This window comes from Physella acuta, unplaced genomic scaffold (genome assembly GCF_028476545.2).
Source record: "Physella acuta isolate Inbredline_101_S28 unplaced genomic scaffold, ASM2847654v3 ptg000732l, whole genome shotgun sequence".
NCBI lineage: Eukaryota > Metazoa > Mollusca > Gastropoda > Physidae > Physella > Physella acuta.
In genome coordinates, this window is record NW_026732250.1 from 164,593 (window position 1) to 190,355 (window position 25,763).

Consider the following 25,763-nt stretch of genomic DNA (forward strand, 5'->3'; position numbering starts at 1 on the left):
CACACATAGCACCGCAATTTTCACACCATATCCCCAACAATGACCACAGTAAACACACTCAGGACACAAGAACCACAGCTGCTTACTCGCCTCCGATAACCTCAACTTCACAAAAGTGAATATGCTCGCCAGCTATAACAACACTGATTTCCAGTTCCGACACTGCTTCTGTAATGCGTAGGCCAGTTGCCTGCCTCACTCGGCTCTTATCGTAATAGCGGAAAGGGTTACTAATATTCCAACCCCAACCGGAATACTTTGCAAACTTAAAGCCTATGTTCATAATCGACGTACCTGCAATGATCGAAATAAACTTACAATTACTGGGTCTTAAACGAGAGGTTTATTTTCCAGATATTTTTCTCCTGGCTACTTGAGTAGGGGGGGGGGGGGGGGCTTAAATTTATTGGGGAAGGTTGAAAGGGATTAAATTATATATTTTCTTTATATAACTTCTATTTCGTTCACAGGGAGCGAGAGACGGTGAACTTCATTTGGGGGTGGGGCATATACCTCCCCCCCCTTCAAAGATGCCTCAGGGGATATAGGTGTGCTTTATATGAAATTATGTTTTTAAAGAAAGATTATATAACCTAAATGCCGTAGAGGACAAAGTTGTGTATATAGTAGAAAATCTCATCTTTATTGATGCATGTGATGAGATTTGTATAAACAATAGCTAAATATGTTCCCTGTGATGGACCAGATTCTGTCTAATAAAAGAGAAATCTAAACTTTTTGGCTGCGAATGAAGTAATGTTTTGAAACATGTTCTATTTTGCTGTAACGAATTACTTTCTGGATCGTTGGTGTAGATGATGATGCTATTTATATAAGACGGTCTAGCGAAGGAAACCCTCCAGCTCCTAGATTTCAAACAATTGGAGTTGCTTCTATCCCCATCCACGGTGATAGGGTCTGTTGCCTGCTGTTTTAGAGCCAGGTTTCTTCCTATGGTCAGCACATATGGAATAAACAAGTTCTAAAAGTTAGGTTTGGATTGAAATGAAGATCAAAGTTAAGTTTAAGTTTAGTTTTTTAATTTGTTAATTAATATTATAGTGCAAATTCAAAATGTTCTCTGTTTTCATAAGAGGAAAAGGAAGTACAAAAGGAAAATAAAGCACATAAAAAGAAAAATATCAGTAAATGTAATAGACATATTCAATAACAGACGTAAAATAAAAATGTATACATAATTAAAGTAAGCTATAGCTTGATCTACTTTTAACCGTCGTCATGGTAATGATGGCCGCGGGGAATGATAACACCGAGGTTCCGTCAGTGGCGGAACTAGAAATAAAGGGCCACCCCGCAAAAATTTTTTTTAGGCCCCCTCATATTTATATATATATATATATATATATATATATATATATATATATATATATATATATATATATATATATATATATATATATAATATGTGTGTGTGTATAAAATCATATATAACATTGATACAATTTACAACATGTCATGTGTGTAAGTGCATTAGTGTGTTTTGAAAATCTGTTTTATTTTATCTCTGCTGTAGGACCTCTTAACCGCCCGCCTCTCACTATTCGGCAAAGACATAATTTTTTTCATAAATATTATTGAAAGGTTGAAGGGGATGGAAATCGAATGTTTGAGGGGGGGGGGGGTGCAAATCTAAAGTTTGAGGGGGGGGGAGGGGGGGGGTACAAATCGAAAGTTTTGTCCCCGGGTGACGGGAAGGGTTGCTACGCCTCTGGAAGGAGTTTGTCGATTTAAAATAGGTGGTGCCCGCCACTCTACCGATATTTTAGAATGTGCTCTAGAGTAAAAAAAGGTTGGTAACCCCTGCTCTAGTCGGTCACAAGAATATAAAACATGAAAGCTTTGTATAAGTAAGGGTGTCTCGTGTTATGTTTATTTTTATGTTTTTTCGTACTTATATTATTCATTTTAAATACATTTTCTTTTTATACAATGTCATTCTTCAGTAAGTACTTTATTAAAAAAAATAACAAGAGAAGTAATTGTTTTTTTATTTGTTTAGTACAAATCTATTGAAAGGAGCTTAAGAGCACTCCATTTGGTTCATTAATAAAGGGAAATAAGTCATGGAAGTGGTTTGAACGTTTGCTTACCTATGATAAGTTTGTAGGAGAAAGAGGTCTCGGCTTTCAAAGTGGTTTAAAAACAAAGGGAAAAAGAATATACAATAGCGCCGGGTGCGTCTATACAATAAAGATAATCCAACCTCAGCTACGGTAATCTTTTTACAAAACAACCATCAAGTCAAAAATGAAAGAAAATTAAGTATTTTTAACTATAAAAAATGTATTTATGGTCGGCTGTTGGTCCCCTAAATGGCGTGGGGGCCCCCGCATTGCGGGGTCTGGCGGCACTGTAGTTCCGCCCCTGGGTTCCGTTTTTACAATATTCTATGGTTAATTTTAAATGCTCATACTTGTAATCGTTACTTTTGCGTGTTTTGGGCGAGACATCTTGTTTTAACAATAGGCAAATAGTGTTTGATGTGAAGTAGCCTTTTATACAATTTTTGGCCATCGCGCAGAACATAAGGTAAAAATAACTTTGATTTCCGTATTTAATACTATTTTGAAAATACACCAACTTATTATAACATATAAAACATTATATATTACGTCTTATTAAACAAATTTCATTAATTTAAAACATTGAAAAAAATGAATGTCAAGAACACTAGCAGACAGCACATTTGGGCAGATCGGTCAATCGCGTCCTAACAACATTTCTTGAAAATTAACCAACCGTATCAGTCATAGCACCGTAGCCATTTATTAACAAACTCTTTTTTTATCATTTTCTAAATCTCTATAATAAAAATTGGGTAACCGGACAAATGATCCCAGGACAAATTATCTCAGACAAAATATCTCACGGACAAAAGATACCAGGACAAAAAAATTCAGGACAAATGATATCATGGACAAATGATCTCAGACAAAATATCTCAGAAAAAATATCTCACAGCAAAATTGTAATAGTTAATTGGATGATTTCAGTTGATCTGCACATTTTTATTGACTGTCATATGGTATCGTTTACTATATTTAATATTGTTTATAGGTCTATATAATAGTTTTTAAAAAATATTTGCAGCATAAATGTGTCGTATTGCATTAAACATGTTAAAATTCAGATTACTAATATAGTATGTGAAGATTAAAGAAATTTTCCGATAGCCAGCTTAGGTGGGCTTGCCAAACATGAGACAATCCTACCACGTCAAGTGGACAAAACTAGATCAAAGGGAATTAAATAACAATAAAGACACACCTTTGTAACAAGGTGGCCGCCCGCTTTGATGGCAGAGACATAACTTAAGGCACGGGTTCCCAAACTGAGGGTCGCGAAGGGCTTTCTGGGAGATCGCCAACTGGTAGACTAAACCCTAGCATTGAAAAAAACACGTAAATATCTAGAAGAGTATCTGAAATTCGGCTTTACTAACATCAGTGAAAATGGAATAGAGATGAAGCAATGCCTTCTGTATGAAGTTGTTCTCAGTCATGAGTTTATGAAATCTTCAAAACTAAAACGTCATTTGAGACGAGTCGTTCGGAACACACCAAAAAAGATATGGAGTTTTTTCATCGGCATAAAGCTAGTTGCAATCGTCAGAGACTTAATCGAACAGGAAGTTTTTACCAAAGAAACACAGCATTAATGCAAGCTACAAATGAAGTCGCGATAGAAAATGCAAAGCAAAAAAAAAAAAAAACACAATAGAAGAAAATCTCATCAAACCCTGCATGTTGAAGATAGTGAAGTTAATTCTTGGGGATTCCAGTGCAGTAAAGATGCAACATACATCTCTGCCTAATAATACTATTCAGCGGCTTATAGCAGATGGGTTAAAACGGATGTGGGCGTTTTTACGGATGGTGTGCCATCTACGTTCAGGTCAAAAACGGGCTTTCAGAAAACAGAAAAGATTTAGCTCCCTAACCACTGTCCTTGCCATCATGACTCCATTGCTAGTAAAAGTCGTAAATTATATTAAATCTGGAGCCTTCAACGAACTGAGCAAAGACATGAATAAAGATCACGAGGTTCTGCTTTTCTACACTACAGTACGCTGGCTGTCAAACGGAATGTTGTGAATCGTGTTTTTGAATTGAAATCTGAAATCATATTGTTCTTGGAAGCGCAAAGGAAACAAGACCTTTTGGTATGCTTAAAACGACATAGAGTGGTTGGAGAGAGTATGATACCTTGCTGCAAAATCGGCGAAGAAAATAAATCTTGACAATATTGTAAATTTGAGAAACTATGCACTGTGCTAGATGAATTTGATTGTGAGATAATTAAAATATTGAAAGAAGCGATTTCTGGGCATCTTAAATCTCTTGACACCAAAATACAGCGCTATTTCTCTGAGCTGAAAAATGAAGAATCTGCATTGACGCACTACCCATTCTGTTCTTCCCTTGATGTTGCCAGCATTCCAGATGAATTACAAGATACATTCTTTGATTTGCAGAATGATTTCGCGTAAGATGAAAAAATGTTCACAGAATTTTGGTGTAGTATTCACCATTCATACCCAAACGTAAAATTGATTGACTTTTCGAGAATAGATTTTCAACACTATTCTCCGATTATAAAAAAAATTAAGAAATAAAGTGAATGTTGATAATGACATAGGTTGGCGTTAATAAAAACTTAACCTCGCATGTTTGGTAAATAGCATGCAGTTTTAATCATGGTATTAAAACAGTTATCAAGAGTAGTTCATATTGAAAGTCTACTAGAAAATCTTATTTTAGTGCTTATTAATTTCCATACTAATTTCGGCTTTTTAATTCTATGGGGGTCGCGGGTCACTTACTTTTTATAAAAGTGGTTCGCCAGTCGAAAAAGTTTGGGAACCACTGCCTTAAGGGAACGAAATCCACACTCCATGAACAACACAACTAACATCTAAAGTCAATAGTTATGCGTCGGTCACACCTTAGTGATTAGGTGACAAAAGCTTATTTAAGACGAACATCGGTCAACTCGGAGCTAAGTTTGTCGTAGTGTGCATGCAAACAAAGCAGTATTAGTGGTGATTACTCAGCTATGGCCTCTATCGTTACCTCGCAGAAAGGGTAGAGGACATTCGCTTCTGGTGATTTATGTTTATAAAAGCCAGAAGTGGAACAGCAGGCAAAGTGATTTGGAAATGTGAAGATAGAATATGTAAAGCAAGAGTTCATACAATACGTGATCACATAGTATTGGAGAGGTGTGATCATAACGATGTACCTGCCGGCATAGAAACGTAAGCGTTTCGTTTGTGTTCATGATGCAATAAAAACAATAATTTAACGTTACAAACCTAAAGACCCATTCACATTTTTGAAAAATATTTCGCGTGTTTTGAACATTAATGTTGTATGTTTGTTTTATACATTATCATTTATTATACATTTCAGGAATAGGTTAGTTTTAATTTTTACTTTTTTAAATCAAATGCTATTAGAAGGATTAAGTTTAATAAATGTTTTGATGCTTTGTTAAGTTTAACAGATTCATTTTACTCACAATTATTACGCGTAAACATAAATAAAAACATATTGACAGTCAATAAAAAAAAGTTCAAATCAACTAAAATCATCGTACATACTTTTAAAATTTTGCTGTGAGATATTTTGTCTGAGATATTTTGTCTGAGATTATTTGATAATAATATCATTTGTCCTTATATATTTTGTCCTAGTATCTTTCGTCCGTGAGATCATTTGTCCTGAGATCATTTGTCCGTGAGATATTTTGTCTGAGATATTTTGTCTGAGATCATTTGTCCTGAGATCATTTGTCCGTGAGATATTTTGTCTGAGAACATTTGTCCTGAGATTATTTGTCATGGAACCGGTCGAATTCGTGCTTTCAGATTAAAAAGTAAAAGATCTAGCTCCGAAATTAACGGGAATCGACACAGTTCACCATTAGGCCCCAGTCAGGAAGTTTCTTCCTCCTCTCTTACAAAAACTACGATAATAAACATCGCTCATTACGTTCAATCTGGAGCCTTTGAAAGCCATCTGTTTAACCCATTAACGCCGACTGTCGCGAAAACGCGACAAACCGATTTTGCGCTTAGCATAAATTATACGCATACTATTATCCTACTTCTGCCGGTACCTTTACTAATATTTAAGAAAAGACCCACAAACCATTGCATTACTATTGAGTACCCACATCAGTGGCATTCTACTGGCATTTAATACAGTGTTATTGAGTACCCACATCTTCAGCACTGAGTACCAACATCAATGACACTGTACACCCACAGATTCTCCACAAAGTAGGCTACCCACAGCAGTGATACTGAGTACCCACTGCTAAGGCTAAGTACCCACAGCAATGTAATCGATTGCCAACGACGCCAGCACTGAGTACCTATAGCAGTGTCAGCAAGAACCGACTGCAGTAACACTGAGTACCCACAGCTTCAACACTCAGTAAACTTCTTAAATACCATTCAATCTGGAGCCTTTGAAAGACGTCTGTTTAAAAAGTAGTACAAAAATATGGATTCTGTATTTTGTTTAATAAATACATGCTCATCCAATTGTGATGTGGCATGTACCTTCTATACTCTCATGTGGCATGTGTTAGGTCAGAATTCCACAAACATACATTCACTAGATATTTACAGGGTACACTGTTTGCATGTTCCTGTATGAAGCTGTTCTGGTACCCGCTGTTCCTGTATTGCATGTTCCTGTATGAAGCTGTTCTGGTACCCGCTGTTACTGTATTGCATGTTCCTGTATGAAGCTGTTCTGGTACCCGCTGTTCCTGTATTGCATGTTCCTGTATGAAGCTGTTCTGGTACCCGCTGTTACTGTATTGCATGTTCCTGTATGAAGCTGTTCTGGTACCAGCTGTTCCTGTATTGCATGTTCCTGTATGAAGCTGTTCTGCTACCCGCTGTTACTGTATTGCATGTTCCTGTATGAAGCTGTTCTGGTACCCGCTGTTCTTGTATTGCATTTTCCTGTATGAAGCTGTTCTGGTACCCGCTGTTCTTGTATTGTATGTTCCTGTAAACTAAACTGTGCTGTGCAACGAGCTCCCGTAACAACTGTTCCCGCAAGACGCTATCCGTTTAAGAAGTTGTTCCTGCAACAGACGTCCTTAAACAACGTTCCCATACGAAGTGTCCCTTGGCCAGTCTAGCAAGTCACGAAGTGAGCCGTGTGAAGACTACGCTGATGTCTACCCAACTCATCGTTGATGTCCTTTAGTCTACCAACCCAGAAGCCCAGTGTATTTTGTGTGTGAGCGTGTGAAGGTGCAGCAGCCTGCTGATATATTGGACCAGCACTCCTGACCTACAATCACACTCTGGGGTAAGTGCCTTTTGTATCAGCCCTCGTGCGGTGCTCTCGGCAAGCAATGACTCTGGTTTTCTTCTACCATTGGGTTTAGATATACCCGCGTGAAATTCTCTATAGTCGTAGAGGTTAAGTAAACTTACTGAGTTGCCATTACTGGGGTTTCTTGGTTATTACTTGGCAATGGGACAGAAGTATAAAATTTGCCAAGAGAGTAAACTACTAGAGTGGGCTGAAAATAAACTAGCAGAAGCAGAAGAAAAACATAGAGAGGAAACAAAACTAAATATAGAGTTAGTCGAACGAGAGGCTAAGAGAGCTTTAGAAAAACTAAGAATAGAATCAGAAGAAATGTTTTAATTAAAAACCCTCGAATTGGAGCAACAAAGTTTGGGTAACCAACGGGTAGTTGAACAAACAAAATCATATGTCCCACGTCTTAAGCTGATTAGCTTAAAAAGTAACGGTGGTCCAATGGACATGGAGGTAGTGATAGATATTTTTGAAAAAGAAGCTAGAGAGGTAGGGTTAGATCAAAGATATTGGTGCCATGAGTTCAGGAAAGTTCTGTTAGACAGAGGCTGTGATGCCTGGTTAACTGAGCTAGGAGCAGAAGAAGACTACACCAAATTAAAACGAGAATTTCTGAAACATTTTGGACTGACAGAGTCAGGCTACAGCAATAGGTTTAACTCATCCAAACCCAACTCTGAGGACAAACCAGGAAGCTACATTAGGAGAACTAGACATTGTTTGAAGAGATGGGTCGAACTAAGCGGGATAGAGAAAACTTATGACGGTCTGTTTGATCTGATTCTTAAAGACAAAATCTTAAGGACAGTAAGTGACCCTAGGACTGTTGACGAGGTGGAGAAACAGTGTGACAACTATTTCGCTATATTCCCGACGAAACAGCTAGGCGACTCTCCAGATGCACCGACAGAACTTATAGCTACAATAGCAGAACCAATGCATCAAAAGATGACCGACGTCTTAGTAGATCAAATTCTCCGCACTCTAGACACAGCTATAGACACAACACACGTAGCTCGAAATCACCGCAACTCTGGACCTCGCCTATCACACTTCACAAGATATAGACAGAATTCTGACTCAGACAGTGATAGTTATGTCCAGTCACCGGGTCCATCTCGACAAACTACACGGACTTATAACAACTCGCCTCGACCACAAACTAAATGTTTTTCATGCGGCCTAAAGGGCCATATAGCAGCTGATTGTAATGTCGATACCGAGCGGACACAACGACAGGGGCGTAATAATTCACCTAATGTGGATAAGAGCAGAAACAAACAGAAGAAGGTCAGTTTTAGAAGCAAAAAAAGATGACTAGTCCCGGAGTTTAGTGGAGAGTGCGAGGATTGCGATCAGTGTATCAACCACATGAAGTTTACCTTGCCAATATGGAACATAGTTAGCGATCTGTGGGAAAAACATTGCAAGGGAAAACTACCGATCGTCTCAGGGAACCAGACAGTTACTGTTTTGCGCGACACTGGTTCTGTAGTCATAGCGTGTAGGAAAAAGTGGACAGAAGTAGATGGAATCGTGGTAGGATGACGATTAAGACAGCCAACGGTGACAGCAAGAGAGTGCCTAGAGCGTTGGTGAGCATTGAAACTCCTTATCTTACTGGAGAGATTCTAGCCGTCCTCAAAAATTGTTGGAAGTCTGCAAAAAAGGGCAATAAGAAGTATACAATTGTAGACGGTTTGTTGTTCAAAGTCGTCGGACACAGTAGAGGGGAAGATCAAATTCGTTTAGTCGTTCTATCAGCACTTAGAGATACTGTGTTAAAACTAGGCCACGACACACCCATGGCCGGCCACATGGGGTTGGCTAGAACCAAAGCCCGGATCTTCTCAGAGTTTAGATGGCCAGGCGCAGCTGGAGACATAAGAAAGTACTGCTACAGTTGTGACACATGCCAGAAAGGCAAGAAGAATATCGGCATAAAGCGCCGCTAGGTAGATCACAAGTGGTTGGACAACCATTTGCCAAGTTAGCTATTGATATTGTAGGACGATTAAGGCTTACACAGAAGAGAAATGGGTTTATCCTAACGGCTATAGATCTACGTACACGATGGCCTGAAGCGGTACCTCTTAAAAGTATAACTGCATCGGAGGTTCAAGATGCTCTGGTCTCAATTTTTACTACAATGGGATTCCCTGAAGTTATTTTGTCGGATAATGGGTCCCAATTTACGTCAGAAATTTTCAACAAGGTTTCGAAGCTGCTAGGTATTAAACTGGGGAAGTTGAAAGATAGAATGGTACTTTCAAGGAAATGCGGAGAAAAATCACAGCAGATAGACAGGAAGACTGGGACGAATTTATACCGGCAGCTCTGCTTGCCTACAGGGAAGTCCCAAATGAAATCACTGGCTATTCACCCTTCGAACTCATGTTCGGTAGAAAAGTCGGTAGAAAAGTTAGTGGACCTATGAACATACTCAGGTCCATTTTTACAGGCGAAGGAACTAGTGACTGTAAGACTAGGTTAGCATATGGCTACTTACTTGACTTAAAACAAACATTACAGCCAGCGTGTAGGCACGCTACGAGAAAGACAGAAATGAGTAAAGATAAATACAAAGAGTAATATGACAAATCAACAAAAGTAAAAGACATTAGAATTGGCGACCATGTGCTGGTCCTAAAGCCTCAACTGCTAAACAAGTTAGAGCAGCTTAGATGTGCAGGGCCTTACGAAGTTGTTAACAAAAACTCAGACCTAGACGATGTTGTTAGAATCGGTGAGAGGACTAAAGTCTTCCACGTAAACCGGATCATACTGTATCACCACAGGAATAATTCAGATACGTCCAAAACACATCCCATGCTAGCGGCCGTATCAGGTGATATCGCAGAAGAAGAAGAGGAGCCTGAGTGGGGCAATGATCCGCAACCGGGTGTCCCACCGGTTAGGATTAGAACGCCTGACGTGACAGAACCCACCGACCTAACCACATTTCAAATTAACGGAAAACTCTCCGAGTCGCAACGTACAGACCTACATCGTCTGATCCATGAGTTCAAAGATGTTATTAGTAATATACCAGGTAGAACAAACTTAGTTGAACACAACATTGAGTTAAGTGACTTTAAACCCATTCGGATGAAACCCTATTCTATTCCCTACGCACGCAGAGAAATAATGAGAGCAGAAATTGAAGAAATTGGAAAGATTATGGATTATAGAAAAGTCAAACTCAGACTATAGCGCTCCAGTAGTTTTGGTCAAAAAGAAAGATGGGTCTGCCCGATTTTGTGTTGACTACCGCAGGCTGAACGCCGTCACCATATATGACGCTGAGCCTATCCCAGACCAAGAGGAGCTATTTGCCAAGTTGAATAGTGCTAAATATTTTACTAAATTAGACCTGACCAAAGGCTACTGGCAAATACCCCTCAACGATAAAAGCAAGAAGCTTACAGCATTCTCTACACCCTGGGGACTTTACCATTTTAATTATCTCCCTTTTGGTCTGTCTACCGCTCCTGCAAGCTTCGCCAGATTAATGCGTTTAGTTCTGAAAGGCTTAGAGAACGTAGTCTCATTCTTTGACGACATATGCATTTATAGTGACAGCTGGGGGGAACACGTTAAAAGCTTAGAGGCAGTATTTAGGAGATTAAGGGAAGCGGGATTAACTGTAAAACCGTCAAAAATAGAACTAGGATTTGAACAGGTAAGTTTCCTCGGTCATATAGTGGGAAGTGGAGTAATGGCACCTCAGAGAAGTAAAATAGATAAAATTCTAAACATTGCCATCCCAAGAACTAAGAGACAAGTGATACAACTTGTAGGCCTTATTAGCTATTACTCCAAATTTATCCCCAACTTCAGCAATCTTAAGGCGGTGCTGACTGACCTTTTGGCGAGGGATAAACCAGAGAGAGTTGCTTGGACAGAGGAGTGCAACAGGGCTCTTGGGCTGATACAGGAGCATTTAAACTTAGAGCCTGTCCTTGTCCTGACCGATATTAACCAGCCGTTCATACTCAGGATGGACGCCTCAGCACGCGGCATAGGCGCAGTGCTACTGCAGGCTAAAGATGTGGTGCTGCGGCCCGTCAAATATGTCAGCAGGAAGTTGCTACCGCGTGAGACGAGGTACTCAACAATTGAGAGGGAATGTTTGGCCATTATCTGGGCAGTGGGGAAGTTAGCACTGTACTTAAACAACGTACACTTTACACGCCAAGCGGACCAACGAGCTTTGAAGTATTTAAACAACTGTAGTTACATCAACTCTAGATTAACTCGATGGTCTCTATTGTTACAAGAATTTAAGTTTACTATAGAGCATATACCAGGCAAAGAGAATATAGTAGCGGACATGCTATCAAGGGAATAGAGAGAAAGAGTGATAGATGGTGGATTTTGAAAGTGTGAGTGCTAGACTCGCTATGTATTGTCACTAATTAGAATAGAAACAAAAAGTACACTTGAAATTTTATAATCGTTCTAATTGGCTCCAACGAAGTTTAATTTTGCGTGAATGAGTGAGCGCGTGAGTTATTGAACGTGGGTTGCAATATATATATATATATATATATATATATATATATATATATATATATATATATATATATATATATATATATATATAGATATATATAGATATATATAAATATATATAGATATATATAGATATATATAGATATATATATATATAAATATAAATATATATATATATATATATATATATATATATATATATATATATATATTTTTTTTTTTTTTTTTTTTTTTTTTTTTTTTTTTTTTTTTTACTTGTTTTCATCAAATGAGCTAATTGCTGTTGTAGATTCTGTATTAAGCTTTGCTTTTTTTTTTTTTTTTTTACTTTCTCGTATATACGTAGTATAGAGAAAGTATTGTAATCGTGCAAAAAAAATCTCGACGTTTTACACCTCACTGATACGGAAAAACATAATTTTGCAATCTTGTCCGTATGTCTGTGTGTGTGTCTGTGTGTGTGTCTGTGTGTCTGTGTGTCCGTGTGTAAACACGATAACTTGAGTACCGTTACAACTAGGTTGATGAAATTTCATATATGAGTATTATATCAAAATCGTAGATCCGTATCAACTTTTGAGCGATTTCCGACAACCGGAAGTGATACTTTTTCTACTTTGAATTTTTCAAAAGCCTATAACTTGAGTACTATTTCAGATAGATAAATGAAATTTCACATGTAAGTAAACGATCTAATTCTCTACCTTCTGTTAAATTTTGAGTAATTTCCGTTGATCGGAAGTAGTAATTTACGCTACTTCCGATTTCTCAAAAAACTAATGTAAATGTATTAAGTACTAATACTATTGCGCACTATTATACACACCTTTATTAGGCGTTCGCTTGGTGCGCAATTGTTTTTTTACTGAGATTCTATTCTATTTTTAAAAGTTTCAGTATTTAAAATGGATTAAAAATCATAACTATATCCCCAGTTACCATCCCCTGTTGTTTTATATAAGAATATTCGAGAAAGTTTAGGGGAGATCACTACCAGTTTATTTGTTTTTAAATTTAAAAAATTTCTATAAGCATTATATATTATGTATACTGTAATGTAATATATGTATACACAGTTTAATTGTATGTGTATTTCATCTGCTGGGCAAAGGCAAATTTGCTATAGTAGTTTAGTATTTAGTTTTAGGCATTTGCTCTGGGTATGGGGGAGTATGTTAGGTTAGAATTCCACAAACACCTATTCACTAGATAATTACAGGGTACACAGTAGGGATGGACAGTAGGTGACACGTTCAAAGAGACTGACCACTCTGACAGAAAAATAGTAGTCTTTATACTGACCAGTAGCTAGGGTTGTTAGCGCCAGGGAGGATAATTTGTTAGGTAACAAGTTCTGAGCTCATTGTCCCGTGGGAACAGCTAGGGGGTTAGAACAGGGGTATAAATACAGGCAGGTTAGTTAGTCTCTCTCTCTCGCACAAGCGCTCCCGACGTTAGCGGTTAGGGGAAGCCTAGCTCAGAAGAACAAGCATCCAGCGAATTAATAAACAGCATAAACTAAGAAAGTCTCCTGTCCCGTTGATTATTTTACTGTGGCTGACTCGGGTAGAATCATTAAATACCCCTAGACAACGACGGCCTTATTGGCTAGTGCCCGAGCCAGTGTCAGCAACGTATTCGGCCGGCGACTAAGCAACCGGACAGCAACATCGTAGTCCGGTTTGCAACAGCACGTACCCTTTATACCCACATGTGGCATGTACCCTTTATACCCACATGTGGCATGTAGCCTTTATATCCACATGTGGCATATACTCTTTATACCCACATGTGGCATGTACCCTTTATACCCACATGTGGCATGTACCCTTTATACCCACATGTGGCATGTACCCTTTATATCCACATGTGGCGATGCTGGCGTTTCTAGTTTTAAGTACCGTTTGTTTCTACATATCTCGCAAGTGATGTTCTACATTTAATGTCGAGCATGACATGTTCATGGCGTGAACGAAAATTCAACCGCGAATTTTGAGACTAAATAAAAGCAAGCAATTCAACCCATTGCATGATGTTGATTACAATTTTGTTTTTAATACGGCATTAGAAATCTAGTCTCAGTTTTTTTTTTTTTAAACTTACTCAAATTTCCTTTTTTACTTTCTCGTATATACGAAGCATAGAGAGAGTCTGGTAATCGTGCAAAATAATAATCGAGATTATTGCAAATCTCGACGTTCTACAGTCCTTGGGTCGAAAAAACATAGTTTTGCAATCTTGTCCGTATGTCTCTGTGTGTATATGTGTGTGTGTGTAAACACGATAACTTGAGTACCGTTACAGCTAGGTTTATGAAATTTCATATATAAGTATTATATTAAAATTGTAAATCCGTGAAAACTTTTAAGTGATTTCTGAAAACCGGAAGTGGAACTTACTCTACTTGAGTACTATTTCAGATAGATAAATAAAATTTCACACGTAAGTAAAAAATCTAATTCTCTGCCTTCTATCAAATTTTGAGTAATTTCTGTTGACCGGAAGTAGTAATATTTGCTATTTCCGTTTTATTTATAAAGTACTAATAATATTACGCACTATTATTCACATTTTATTTGACGTTCACTTGGTGTGCAATTTTTTTTTCTACGAGATTTTTCTTTTTTTTTAATTTTAAGTAATTAAAATGAATTAAAATTCATGTCTATATCTCGATTTGCCATCCCCTGTTGATTCAAATAAGAATATTCGAGAAAGTTTAGGGGAGATCACTCCCGGTTTATTTAAATTGTACGAGAATCGAGGGTTACTTAGTTTTTATGAAATGCGCTCCCCACTCAATATCCAATATATTATAGTTTAACAAAACTTAACCGTTATTTAAGCAGTTACTAATAAAAGAAACACACACTTCCCTCTTCTGTTGATTAGGAATATGGATTAAATTGATTAACCTCTAATCAATCACTATTAAAATTGTGAACAAACCACAGGTGACTAACCTCGACTGATTTGAACCAAAAATTGTTTCGCGCTTCCCTCAAAAAACCTGTGATGTAAGTCCATGAATGGTCGGCAAAAGAAATCTAAGCCGTTATTACCAAAGCGGGAGAGATAATAGCTTTCGCATTCCAATTCTTTATACTCATATGTTCGAAAAAGAATTTCCACTTTCCTTGGCAAATTATTATCTGGTTAGAGAAAAAAAAATATATTTAATTTTTATATTTAAAATTTAAAGTTAATATTTAAAAAAAAAACAACTGGAAAGCGAGACTTTGACAAATCTCTGCGTTTTTCACCTCGGTGATTCAGAAAAAAAAGCCTTACAGTTAGTCTGAATGTCTGTGTGTTTGTGTCTCAGGGTATGCCTGTGAACACGATAGCTTGAATGTGTATGTACAGACTCTAAATCTAATCGCGGCTCAGCGTTAACAATAATATTATACATTTTAATGCACGGTAAATGGTTGGAATTTTGTGGAATTTAGACTTTTTTTGGAAAAGAAAGGGTCAGACTGGCTTTCTAACGTATTTTTTTCTGTTTTTTTTATCTTTGCAGAACAAGCAAGCAGCAATTTTTTAAAAAGAATTTTTAACTAAGGGAGGAGAGTTTTAAATCTACTTTGATTACCGTGAAAAATGAATCTAGCCCACGAAAAGTGCGTCAGATACAACATGGGTCCAGATAAATAGCCGTCATTCTTACTGTTAAACTTTGAAGTTGGGTCTAAGGACTTAAAGTAATCCACTGTTGAAAAATAACAATTGATGTACACATGTAATAGTAACATTAGTATTACAAAAGAAAATGTGATGGGACTTTAAGACCATTGTTTTATATATAAACAATAATCTAGATATTACGTCTAAGGCAATGTTCTGTACTATCATCATCTTTTCCCTTCTGAATATACACAGATCTATTTCAGTCAACAGATTTATTCTAGGGTAGATGTCATGATTTTAATGTATTGTAATTCACATTCATCGTTTTTTCCCCTTTCATGTCCAAGACACATCGGGTAAGACACATGGGGCAGATAAAGTAGATTGTATCTGTTTTCAATAACCTCAGCATACTATGGGATGGTGTGTCAGGTACCTATCTAAGCTGGGTGGACTCAGGGACGTCATACAGATTCAAGCCCGGGATCCGAACTCGAGACTATTGAGTTAGCAGTTAAACTGGTGTGTGAGATGCTTTGTTATAATAGAGACACAGTAAATTGTATACAAAAGTAATCGTCTCACTTTTCTCACAGTTCATTAAATATTATTTAATATTGCTGGACATTATGTACATTATCGCAAGAATATTTAAGTATAGGATGTGATTAACGACAAAATACTTTCAATAAATTATTTAATATGATCCATTCTACTTGAATCTACTTTACCATACTGGCACTTGTGACCAAAGTAGCCGTTATCACATCCGTATTCACAATCCCCCGTAGCGCTGCATGATGTATTTGGCATGCAGTGACACATATACTGGCACTTAGAGCCGAACCAGCCGGTCGGACATTCTGCGGAGGGAAACGAAAACCCTGGCTTAAATCCTAATCAGATAATCTATTAAATTAGGAAGTCTTTAATCCTAATTAACTGGCTGTTGTGTTAAATGTTAAGCATTTTTAGACCTGTCCATCGATCAGTATCGTCAATTCCACACCACTTTAATACTTTCATAATTTTTTCTTTTTAATTTGGAAGCTGAAATGTATTTGTAAACTCTCTGGAAATACTTCCCACATAATACACAGTCAAATAAACCACAGCAGGTCTTGTGTCCTGTATGAACACTCCCTACAATTATATATATATATATATATATATATATATATATATATATATATATATATATATATATATATATATATATATATATATATATATTATATATATATAAAAGTATATACATGTATAAATCCAATTTGTCGCATCTAGTATGTATGATTCCTTACAATGTGTATATCAATTCAACTTACTTATAGCCGGTGCGCCTAAAGCGACTCCAACAAAAACTGTAAACTGTACAAAAGCGGATATCATTTGTGAATGTCGATTTGGAGGCCAAGCTGAAAGTTAAAAAAAATAGTTAAATATAGTAAAAAATATATTGCTGTAGGCCTACAACTGTTTTCATATCTTTTTATCTTAGAATAACAGCGCTGTACTAATATTATTATTACCTTTACCTAATTCTCTTTCAAACATAGATGTAAAAACGTGACAGTAATATTTAATTGTAATATAGGAACATTTGAACCTGAAATATTAATATACTGTTGATAAACACAAACTTCTCTTACGTTTAAGAGCGATTATTTTATTTTCACAAAGTAAAACATTCGGCATCGAAATGTTAGAAAACCCTAAACCTAACAATATAACATTAAACAAAATTTAAATCCAAAGAGTTTATGACATGCAAATGGAAAATACTCGAAACGACAAATTTCTACAAATATATTATAGTAAAAGCATACGTGTGTGTTTTAATGATTTTCTAAAGACTGGACACATTTCATGCTTTTAAGTATTTCGGTAACGAAACTAAATTTTAAAATCAGTTAAAACGATGAGTTTTTCTTGTTTGTAGGCTTAATTAAAACCAAACTTTAACTAATTAGGGCTGCGTTGAATTTAAAAAGTATCCGTGTATCAAAATAAGCAGTTTCATATTATATTTAAAGGTGGGGGGGGGGCGTAGAAAGCTACCTAACATAACTCACGTTGAATAAAATAGCCAATCAAAGTGGCTTAGCGAAATGAAACAAAAGATTAAAATGTTGAATTCATGTAATTATAAATACAGTTATAAATAAAATGATATGTAGCTTTAAAAGCAAGCATATTATCAAGATCTCTACCTAAGAAATTCTATAACATAATTTCTAACATATACAACTTCTTAATTATACTAAGCATGATTAAAGTTTTTTTTAATTATTATTACTGCTACTCTGAAGACTAAGTTAACAGAAACACGTTTTTTAGTTCATGTCAACAATATGAACGGGTCTTCTTCTTATATAAGACAAATACCAGCTTTACAGATGTAGATATAAATAAACAATCACTCAATTATCTAATTGAGGAAGGGGTTATCAAACTGACCAAGCAAAAGTATAACAACAATGAAGATAATTCGAGACTATGTGGTTGTAAGGTACAGCGCTTGAAAAAATGCTCGAATTCGATTCCAGACTTAAGTAAGGACGTCCCAAAGTCCACCCAGCTGTTTAGGGTACCTGGCTTATGTTTAGAAAGTAAAAGCGAATGAGCGTAGTGCTGACCACTGGGCGGTCAAGAAAATACCTGAGCTCTACTTCAACTGACTCGCAGATCGCCAGTTCTGATAATGTAACTTTTGTGTTCTCTAGCTAATTCAAATGTAAGGAGTTTGTTCTTAGGATATCTTCGTCATACAACATGGAGTTTCTAAATAAATAGATCTACTCTAGCAGCTATCCTTAACTTATTATAAAAAAATGCACGCTGCTTTACTTATTCCTTTTATGCATAACAGCGTCCTCAAACAGAAAAAGTATGTACATACTTATGGGTACACGTAGTCTTATGTTTATATTCAGTAACAAGAGAAGCAATCCTCTTCCTTCAAAGGTTTCTAATTGTTTACAATGTGTATTACGGCCATGTTTATGGTGTCTGGAAAAAAATTGTGTTGATTCATGTTACTACGTCATGTCTCTTCTTCATTTGTATTAGAGATTTTTTGTGTGCTTAATATTATATTTTTATTATATTTTATCTTCTATTTTATTCATTTTAAAATAAAGGTTTTTTACACACGAAAATCATATGAAAAGATTCCATAATGTGTTTGCGTTCGAGAAATAATAGAGCTAGATCAAAAAAAGTAAGACCATCATTGCGAATATTTTGTTTAGATAAGGCCCACTCATTTGTAAATATATGTTCCAACAGTGCTTTTTAACTCGGCGAACTGAAAAAGCAAATTTTATGATTACCTAACATTTTACCTATAATTAATTATCATTTACCTAATGATTCTTTCAGGCTACCCTGGCCAAGATATGGGAGGCTCGCCCATTCATCCGAATGATACTAGATCGTGCGATGCCGTGTATAGAATGATATGATAGCAGCGCTATCTACATCGCGAACTATCGATCGTGTTTAAAGAAAAATGTCCAACTGCTTATTGCAAGTATCTTCATGGCATCTTCGAAAAATGTCTACCGTTCACACCATTTCCACACTGACAATTGCGATTATTAATTCGTTATTTCCGGATGGATGGATGGATGTGTGTGTGTCCGCAGCTTTAAGTCGTATCTCCTCCTCAACGAAGCAATATCGAGGACTAGTTCAAAAGCAAATATGTTTAGCAAGTTTCGAGGATGATTGTGGGCCAAAAAAATTCCCGGAATTCCTTCCTGGATTTCCCGGAAAAGCCAAAAAAACTCGAAAAAATGCAGTTTTTGACCCATATGTCGGCAACCAGACCACTTAGCGACTTGAATTTAGAACAATATTGCCGAAGAAAGTTTTCAAAAATATCCTTTCGTTCGGTCACAAAAAATTAATTAAGGAAATCGCGCTTAAATTGTCACTAGACTTTTTATTTTACTTGTTTTTTCTTTAGAGTGTATTCTTCCCCCCCCCCTCCCCATCCCATCCAGAAAGAAGTAGACTGGAAGAAAAACGTTGTCGAAGTTTCATTGATTGTTGAGAAAGTGTCTTGTATATTAGGATATTAGGTGATAAAGCAATCACACTTAAATGAATTAATTTAATTAACACTACTAGACAAAAAATAGAAGACAAAATTAGGCTATTAATTGATCAACTGTTTGAAACTTTAGGAATAAAATTGCCAAATTAAAAAAAAAATAATGATGGTGAAGGACAAACCCACACCTAAACCGTACGATTAGGAATGAACTCGTTAAAACCGTGAACAGCGATGGACCGATTTTATCCACAAAGAGGGACAAGCGTTGACTATCTGACAGCTGATCAAAGGGAAATAACAAGAAAAATACACATTTCTACAGTAAAACTAGGTAGCATCCCTTGTTTCTGTTGAAGACACACAATATTGTTAGACGCTCAGTACACAAACAATACAATAATTTATTTTCATTTAATCTATAATGTCTAACCACCCGTCACACCTTCTCCATCATGTGTTACACGTTTGATTTATATATAGTAAAAAATTATGTTTAATCATTACATTTTACTCTCTAGTCTTCTTGATTTCATAGTAACAATGAACAATTAGCGCTTAGTAAAGTACATGGACCGTTGTGGAATGTTGTTTTTTTTTACCTTTTAGATAGCTCCATTGAATAACTCAATAATGACATTGAATTACCTGGCCTATTGCATTTATGTGGCAACAAAAGACATTGACTTGACGATAACAATAACTTTACAGTAACCTGACAATTATAAAAATGTACTTCTCTTGTACCTGGCTGAGACAGTGTACTTGTCTTGTACCTGGCTGAGACAGAGTACTTGTGTCTTGTACCTGGCTGAGACTCTACTTGTGTCTTGTACCTGACTGATACTCTACTTGTGTCTTGTACCTGGCTGAGACAGATTACTTGTGTCTTGTACCTGGCTGAGACAGAGTACTTGTGTCTTGTACCTGACTGAGACTCTACTTGTGTCCTGTACATGGCTGAGACTCTACTTGTGTCTTGTACCTGGCTGAGACTCTACTTGTGTCTTGTACCTGGCTGAGACAGAGTACTTGTGTCTTGTACTTGGCTGAGACAGAGTACTTGTCTTATACCTCTCTGAGACACTACTTGTGTCTTGTACCTGACTGAGACTCTACTTGTGTCTTGTACCTGGCTGAGACAGAGTACTTGTGTCTTGTACCTGGCTGACACAGAGTACTTGTGTCTTGTACCTGGCTGAGACAGGGTACTTGTGTCTTGTACCTGGCTGAGACAGAGTACTTGTGTCTTGTACCTGGCTGATACTCTACTTGTGTCTTGTACCTGGCTGAGACTCTACTTGTGTCTTGTGCCTGGCTGAGACAGAGTACTTGTGTCTTGTACCAGTCTGAGACAGAGTACTTGTGTCTTGTACCTGACTGAGACTCTACTTTTGTCTTGTACCTGGCTGAGACAGAGTACTTGTGTCTTGTACCTGGCTGAGACAGAGTACTTGTGTCTTGTACCTGGCTGAGACAGGGTACTTGTGTCTTGTACCTGGCTGAGACAGAGTACTTGTGTCTTGTACGTGGCTGAGACTCTACTTGTGTATTGTACCTGGCTGAGACAGAGTACTTGTGTCTTGTACCTGACTGAGACTCTACTTGTGTCTTGAACCTGGCTGAGACAGAGTACTTGTGTCTTGTACCTGGCTGAGACAGAGTACTTGTGTCTTGTACCTGGCTGAGACAGAGTACTTGTGTCTTGTACCTGGCTGAGACAGAGTACTTGTGTCTTGTACCTGGCTGAGACAGAGTACTTGTGTCTTGTACCTGGCTGATACTCTACTTGTGTCTTGTACCTGGCTGAGACTCTACTTGTGTCTTGTACCTGGCTGAGACAGAGTACTTGTGTCTTGTATCTGGCTGAGACAGAGTACTTGTGTCTTGTACCTGGCTGAGACAGAGTACTTGTGTCTTGTACCTGGCTGAGACAGAGTACTTGTGTCTTGTACCTGGCTGATACTCTACTTGTGTCTTGTACCTGGCTGATACTCTACTTGTGTCTTGTACCTGGCTGAGACAGAGTACTTGTGTCTTGTACCTGGCTGAGGCTCTACTTGTGTCTTGTACCTGGCTGAGACAGAGTACTTGTGTCTTGTACCTGGCTGAGACTCTACTTGTGTCTTGTGCCTGGCTGAGACAGAGTACTTGTGTCTTGTACCAGTCTGAGACAGAGTACTTGTGTCTTGTACCTGACTGAGACTCTACTTTGTCTTGTACCTGGCTGAGACAGAGTACTTGTGTCTTGTACCTGGCTGAGACAGAGTACTTGTGTCTTGTACCTGGCTGAGACAGAGTACTTGTGTCTTGTACCTGGCTGAGACAGAGTACGTGTGTCTTGTACCTGGCTGAGACAGAGTACTTGTGTCTTGTACCTGGCTGAGACAGAGTACTTGTGTCTTGTACCTGGCTGAGACAGAGTACTTGTGTCTTGTACCTGGCTGAGACAGAGTACTTGTGTCTTGTACCTGGCTGATACTCTACTTGTGTCTTGTACCTGGCTGAGACTCTACTTGTGTCTTGTACCTGGCTGAGACAGAGTACTTGTGTCTTGTACCTGGCTGAGGCTCTACTTGTGTCTTGTACCTGGCTGAGACAGAGTACTTGTGTCTTGTACCTGGCTGAGACTCTACTTGTGTCTTGTGCCTGGCTGAGACAGAGTACTTGTGTCTTGTACCAGTCTGAGACAGAGTACTTGTGTCTTGTACCTGACTGAGACTCTACTTTTGTCTTGTACCTGGCTGAGACAGAGTACTTGTGTCTTGTACCTGGCTGAGACAGAGTACTTGTGTCTTGTACCTGGCTGAGACAGAGTACTTGTGTCTTGTACCTGGCTGAGACAGAGTACTTGTGTCTTGTACCTGGCTGATACTCTACTTGTGTCTTGTACCTGGCTGATACTCTACTTGTGTCTTGTACCTGGCTGAGACAGAGTACTTGTGTCTTGTACCTGGCTGAGGCTCTACTTGTGTCTTGTACCTGGCTGAGACAGAGTACTTGTGTCTTGTACCTGGCTGAGACTCTACTTGTGTCTTGTGCCTGGCTGAGACAGAGTACTTGTGTCTTGTACCAGTCTGAGACAGAGTACTTGTGTCTTGTACCTGACTGAGACTCTACTTTTGTCTTGTACCTGGCTGAGACAGAGTACTTGTGTCTTGTACCTGGCTGAGACAGAGTACTTGTGTCTTGTACCTGGCTGAGACAGAGTACTTGTGTCTTGTACCTGGCTGAGACAGAGTACGTGTGTCTTGTACCTGGCTGAGACAGAGTACTTGTGTCTTGTACCTGGCTGAGACAGAGTACTTGTGTCTTGTACCTGGCTGAGACAGAGTACTTGTGTCTTGTACCTGGCTGAGACAGAGTACTTGTGTCTTGTACCTGGCTGATACTCTACTTGTGTCTTGTACCTGGCTGAGACTCTACTTGTGTCTTGTACCTGGCTGAGACAGAGTACTTGTGTCTTGTACCTGGCTGAGGCTCTACTTGTGTCTTGTACCTGGCTGAGACAGAGTACTTGTGTCTTGTACCTGGCTGAGACTCTACTTGTGTCTTGTGCCTGGCTGAGACAGAGTACTTGTGTCTTGTACCAGTCTGAGACAGAGTACTTGTGTCTTGTACCTGACTGAGACTCTACTTTTGTCTTGTACCTGGCTGAGACAGAGTACTTGTGTCTTGTACCTGGCTGAGACAGAGTACTTGTGTCTTGTACCTGGCTGAGACAGAGTACTTGTGTCTTGTACCTGGCTGAGACAGAGTACTTGTGTCTTGTACCTGGCTGAGACAGAGTACTTGTGTCTTGTACCTGGCTGAGACTGCGGATGTCACTGAATGCAGACATTTCTGACGGGTAACTGACGAGAGTGGACAAACAAAAGCGGCTGGTCATTGTGTTGACAACAAATTCTTGTCTGAGAAAACGATGGACTCGATCAAATGGAGGGTCACATAAAAATCTTATTCTGTTTTTTTTTTGTTTTTTTTTTTTTTTTTGGTTGTTTTTGTTTTACGTTTTAATGAGATTGAACATGTCTACATAAAAAAAAAATTTGTATGCATTTATGTTGTAATATTTACTAAATACTTTTATTTATCTTACAACTTATTTTAGTTAATTTACCGTATTTCATTTATTTAGGTCTGCTCCTTTCCACTACATGAGTAACTAAAGTCAAACTTGGGTGTATTTTAATCAGGCCTTTTATTTTGTAGGGTCTACAGTACAAATCCTGTTGAACCTTGTATTTTTTGTCTCTGAAATATTGATTTAGCTGAATCTTCGCATGTCTACTTAATAATTCTATTTAATGCGTAACCGTGATAATAGTCTCATATTTTAAACTTTGTTTAGTTTAACAACCATACTTGCTAATACATTTAACAAATAAAATCATTTAAAATATTGAATGTGTACAGAATTTTGTATACTAAAAGGTTTTTAAGTTTTAATTGAAAAATGTTGTGTTATTCCAATTGAAAGTTTAGCGTGTGAGTTGTTTTGCTTTTTTCGCCCACACAGCATCAACGGCGTGGTCTAGCGGTAGATACATAGACTATGTAGAATGTTTGGAGTTCAATTCAATAACACGTTCATGAGTTCACCCAGCTCTGATGGGTTCATAACTCACATTAGGAAAAGGTAGGGCGGCTGAGCATAGTGCTGACCACACTACCCTTTCATATGCCGAGTCACAGAAACAGGTTAACTCTACTTCACCTGCCCCATTGTCTGGAGTTCAAACTGGGTTCAGGTCAGCAAGCTCTGATGAGTATCTCACTCACGTTAGGGAAAGTAAATGCGGCTGACCACACTCATATGCAGAGGTCACAGAAACACGTTAACTCTACTTCACTTTCCCTATGGACCGTCAGGTTCCAAAAGTGAACACAGACATACGCCTTGTCAGACTTTCTTGTAGGTAGTTGGACTGTGGCTTTCTGTTGTTTGCCGTTACTCATCAATGCTTCCATTCTGTTAGTGCATGGCTGTACCGCATGTATCACTTCTAACTTGTGGGTAAAGGGGGTTTTGTTCTCACCGCCTACACAACTTTTAGTTTATCGGGTGGGTTGTCTTGTGAAGGCAAAAGGCGGGAGTTGACAGTCTATTTATCACCACTTTTACAGTTCAACTAAAAGAGTTAGAGTCGATTCCTTTGTATCATTCACCTTTTTCATGTGTTTGGTCAATATAATTTGACACAGGCTTTATGAATCAGTAAAGATCTCCTGTTAGGTTTACTAAATGATCCGTTTTCAAACAATAATATGACATACAAAACTATACAAGATACTTAATAAAAATAATTTAGTTTTATAATAACAAGTTTATTTTAAAAGATAAATAAAACAAAATACAATAACCAGATATTTAACAATCCCCAGCAAACAGGTCAACTCTACTGCCAAACTCCGCAACCAACTGTCGTACACATACACACGACACAGCACACGTCAACTATCAGTCTCCACGTGAACACCTATCATTCCATAACACAACACAGTCAAGGGCTACAACTATGTACACATTAGCAGTACCGGTCTTTGGATAACACAATCAGGGGAGGCTACAAGTGAGGGACCCAACTTCCCTCCCCTTCACATCACTTCTTGTAAGAGATCCACTGTTTACAATTTAATTTGCCGCAACCAAACGGATGTTCCAACTCTCGACGAGTTCTAGAAATACAATCAGTCGCATTCGGGCAAGTAATATTCGGGCGTATGTCGTATTTGCGCATGCGTCCATTCGGGTGTTCGTCGCATTTGGTCAAGTGTCCATTCGGACGTTTGTCGCGTTCGGGCAAGCGTACATTCGAAAAATTGTTTTTTAGGGCTTTTTTTTTAAATGCGTTCATCCATATTTGTGGAAAAGGCGATCTAATGAATTAACAAGTTAAGATAGTTTAAACTTGGGTCTATTTAATTGATCTGTGTTATTTGGGTCTGTAAGTCTTAGTAATATGAGTTTTTTATGCATATGTGTATTAATTGGATCTTTTTCTGTGTAACATGCTCTGTATATAAGTCCCTGTTACATTTATGTAACAAGATTTTAAATATATGAGTTAATTTAGTTTTGGTCTGTACTATGCCTTTACGATACTGTACTACATTGGAAATTGTTTTTTCTGTTTCTAAAGTGTTTTTTAATGGACACATTCAATGTGTGATATTAAAATTTACGA

At 37.8% G+C, this 25,763-nt stretch overlaps 1 protein-coding gene across 1 annotated transcript in view; it reads right to left on the reverse strand.

Annotated features, from left to right (window-relative positions):
* The window catches only part of LOC131950067 (uncharacterized), a 39,325-nt gene extending 32,467 nt beyond the window's left edge, over nucleotides 1-6,858 (reverse strand). The window contains exons 1-2 of the mRNA XM_059312105.1: nucleotides 6,657-6,858; nucleotides 6,444-6,506 (exon numbers count right to left, since the gene is read on the reverse strand). Coding sequence (XP_059168088.1) covers nucleotides 6,444-6,506; nucleotides 6,657-6,858 — 265 coding nt within the window. The remainder of the gene's footprint in view (nucleotides 1-6,443; nucleotides 6,507-6,656) is intronic.
* Nucleotides 6,859-25,763: the final 18,905 nt, after the last annotated feature.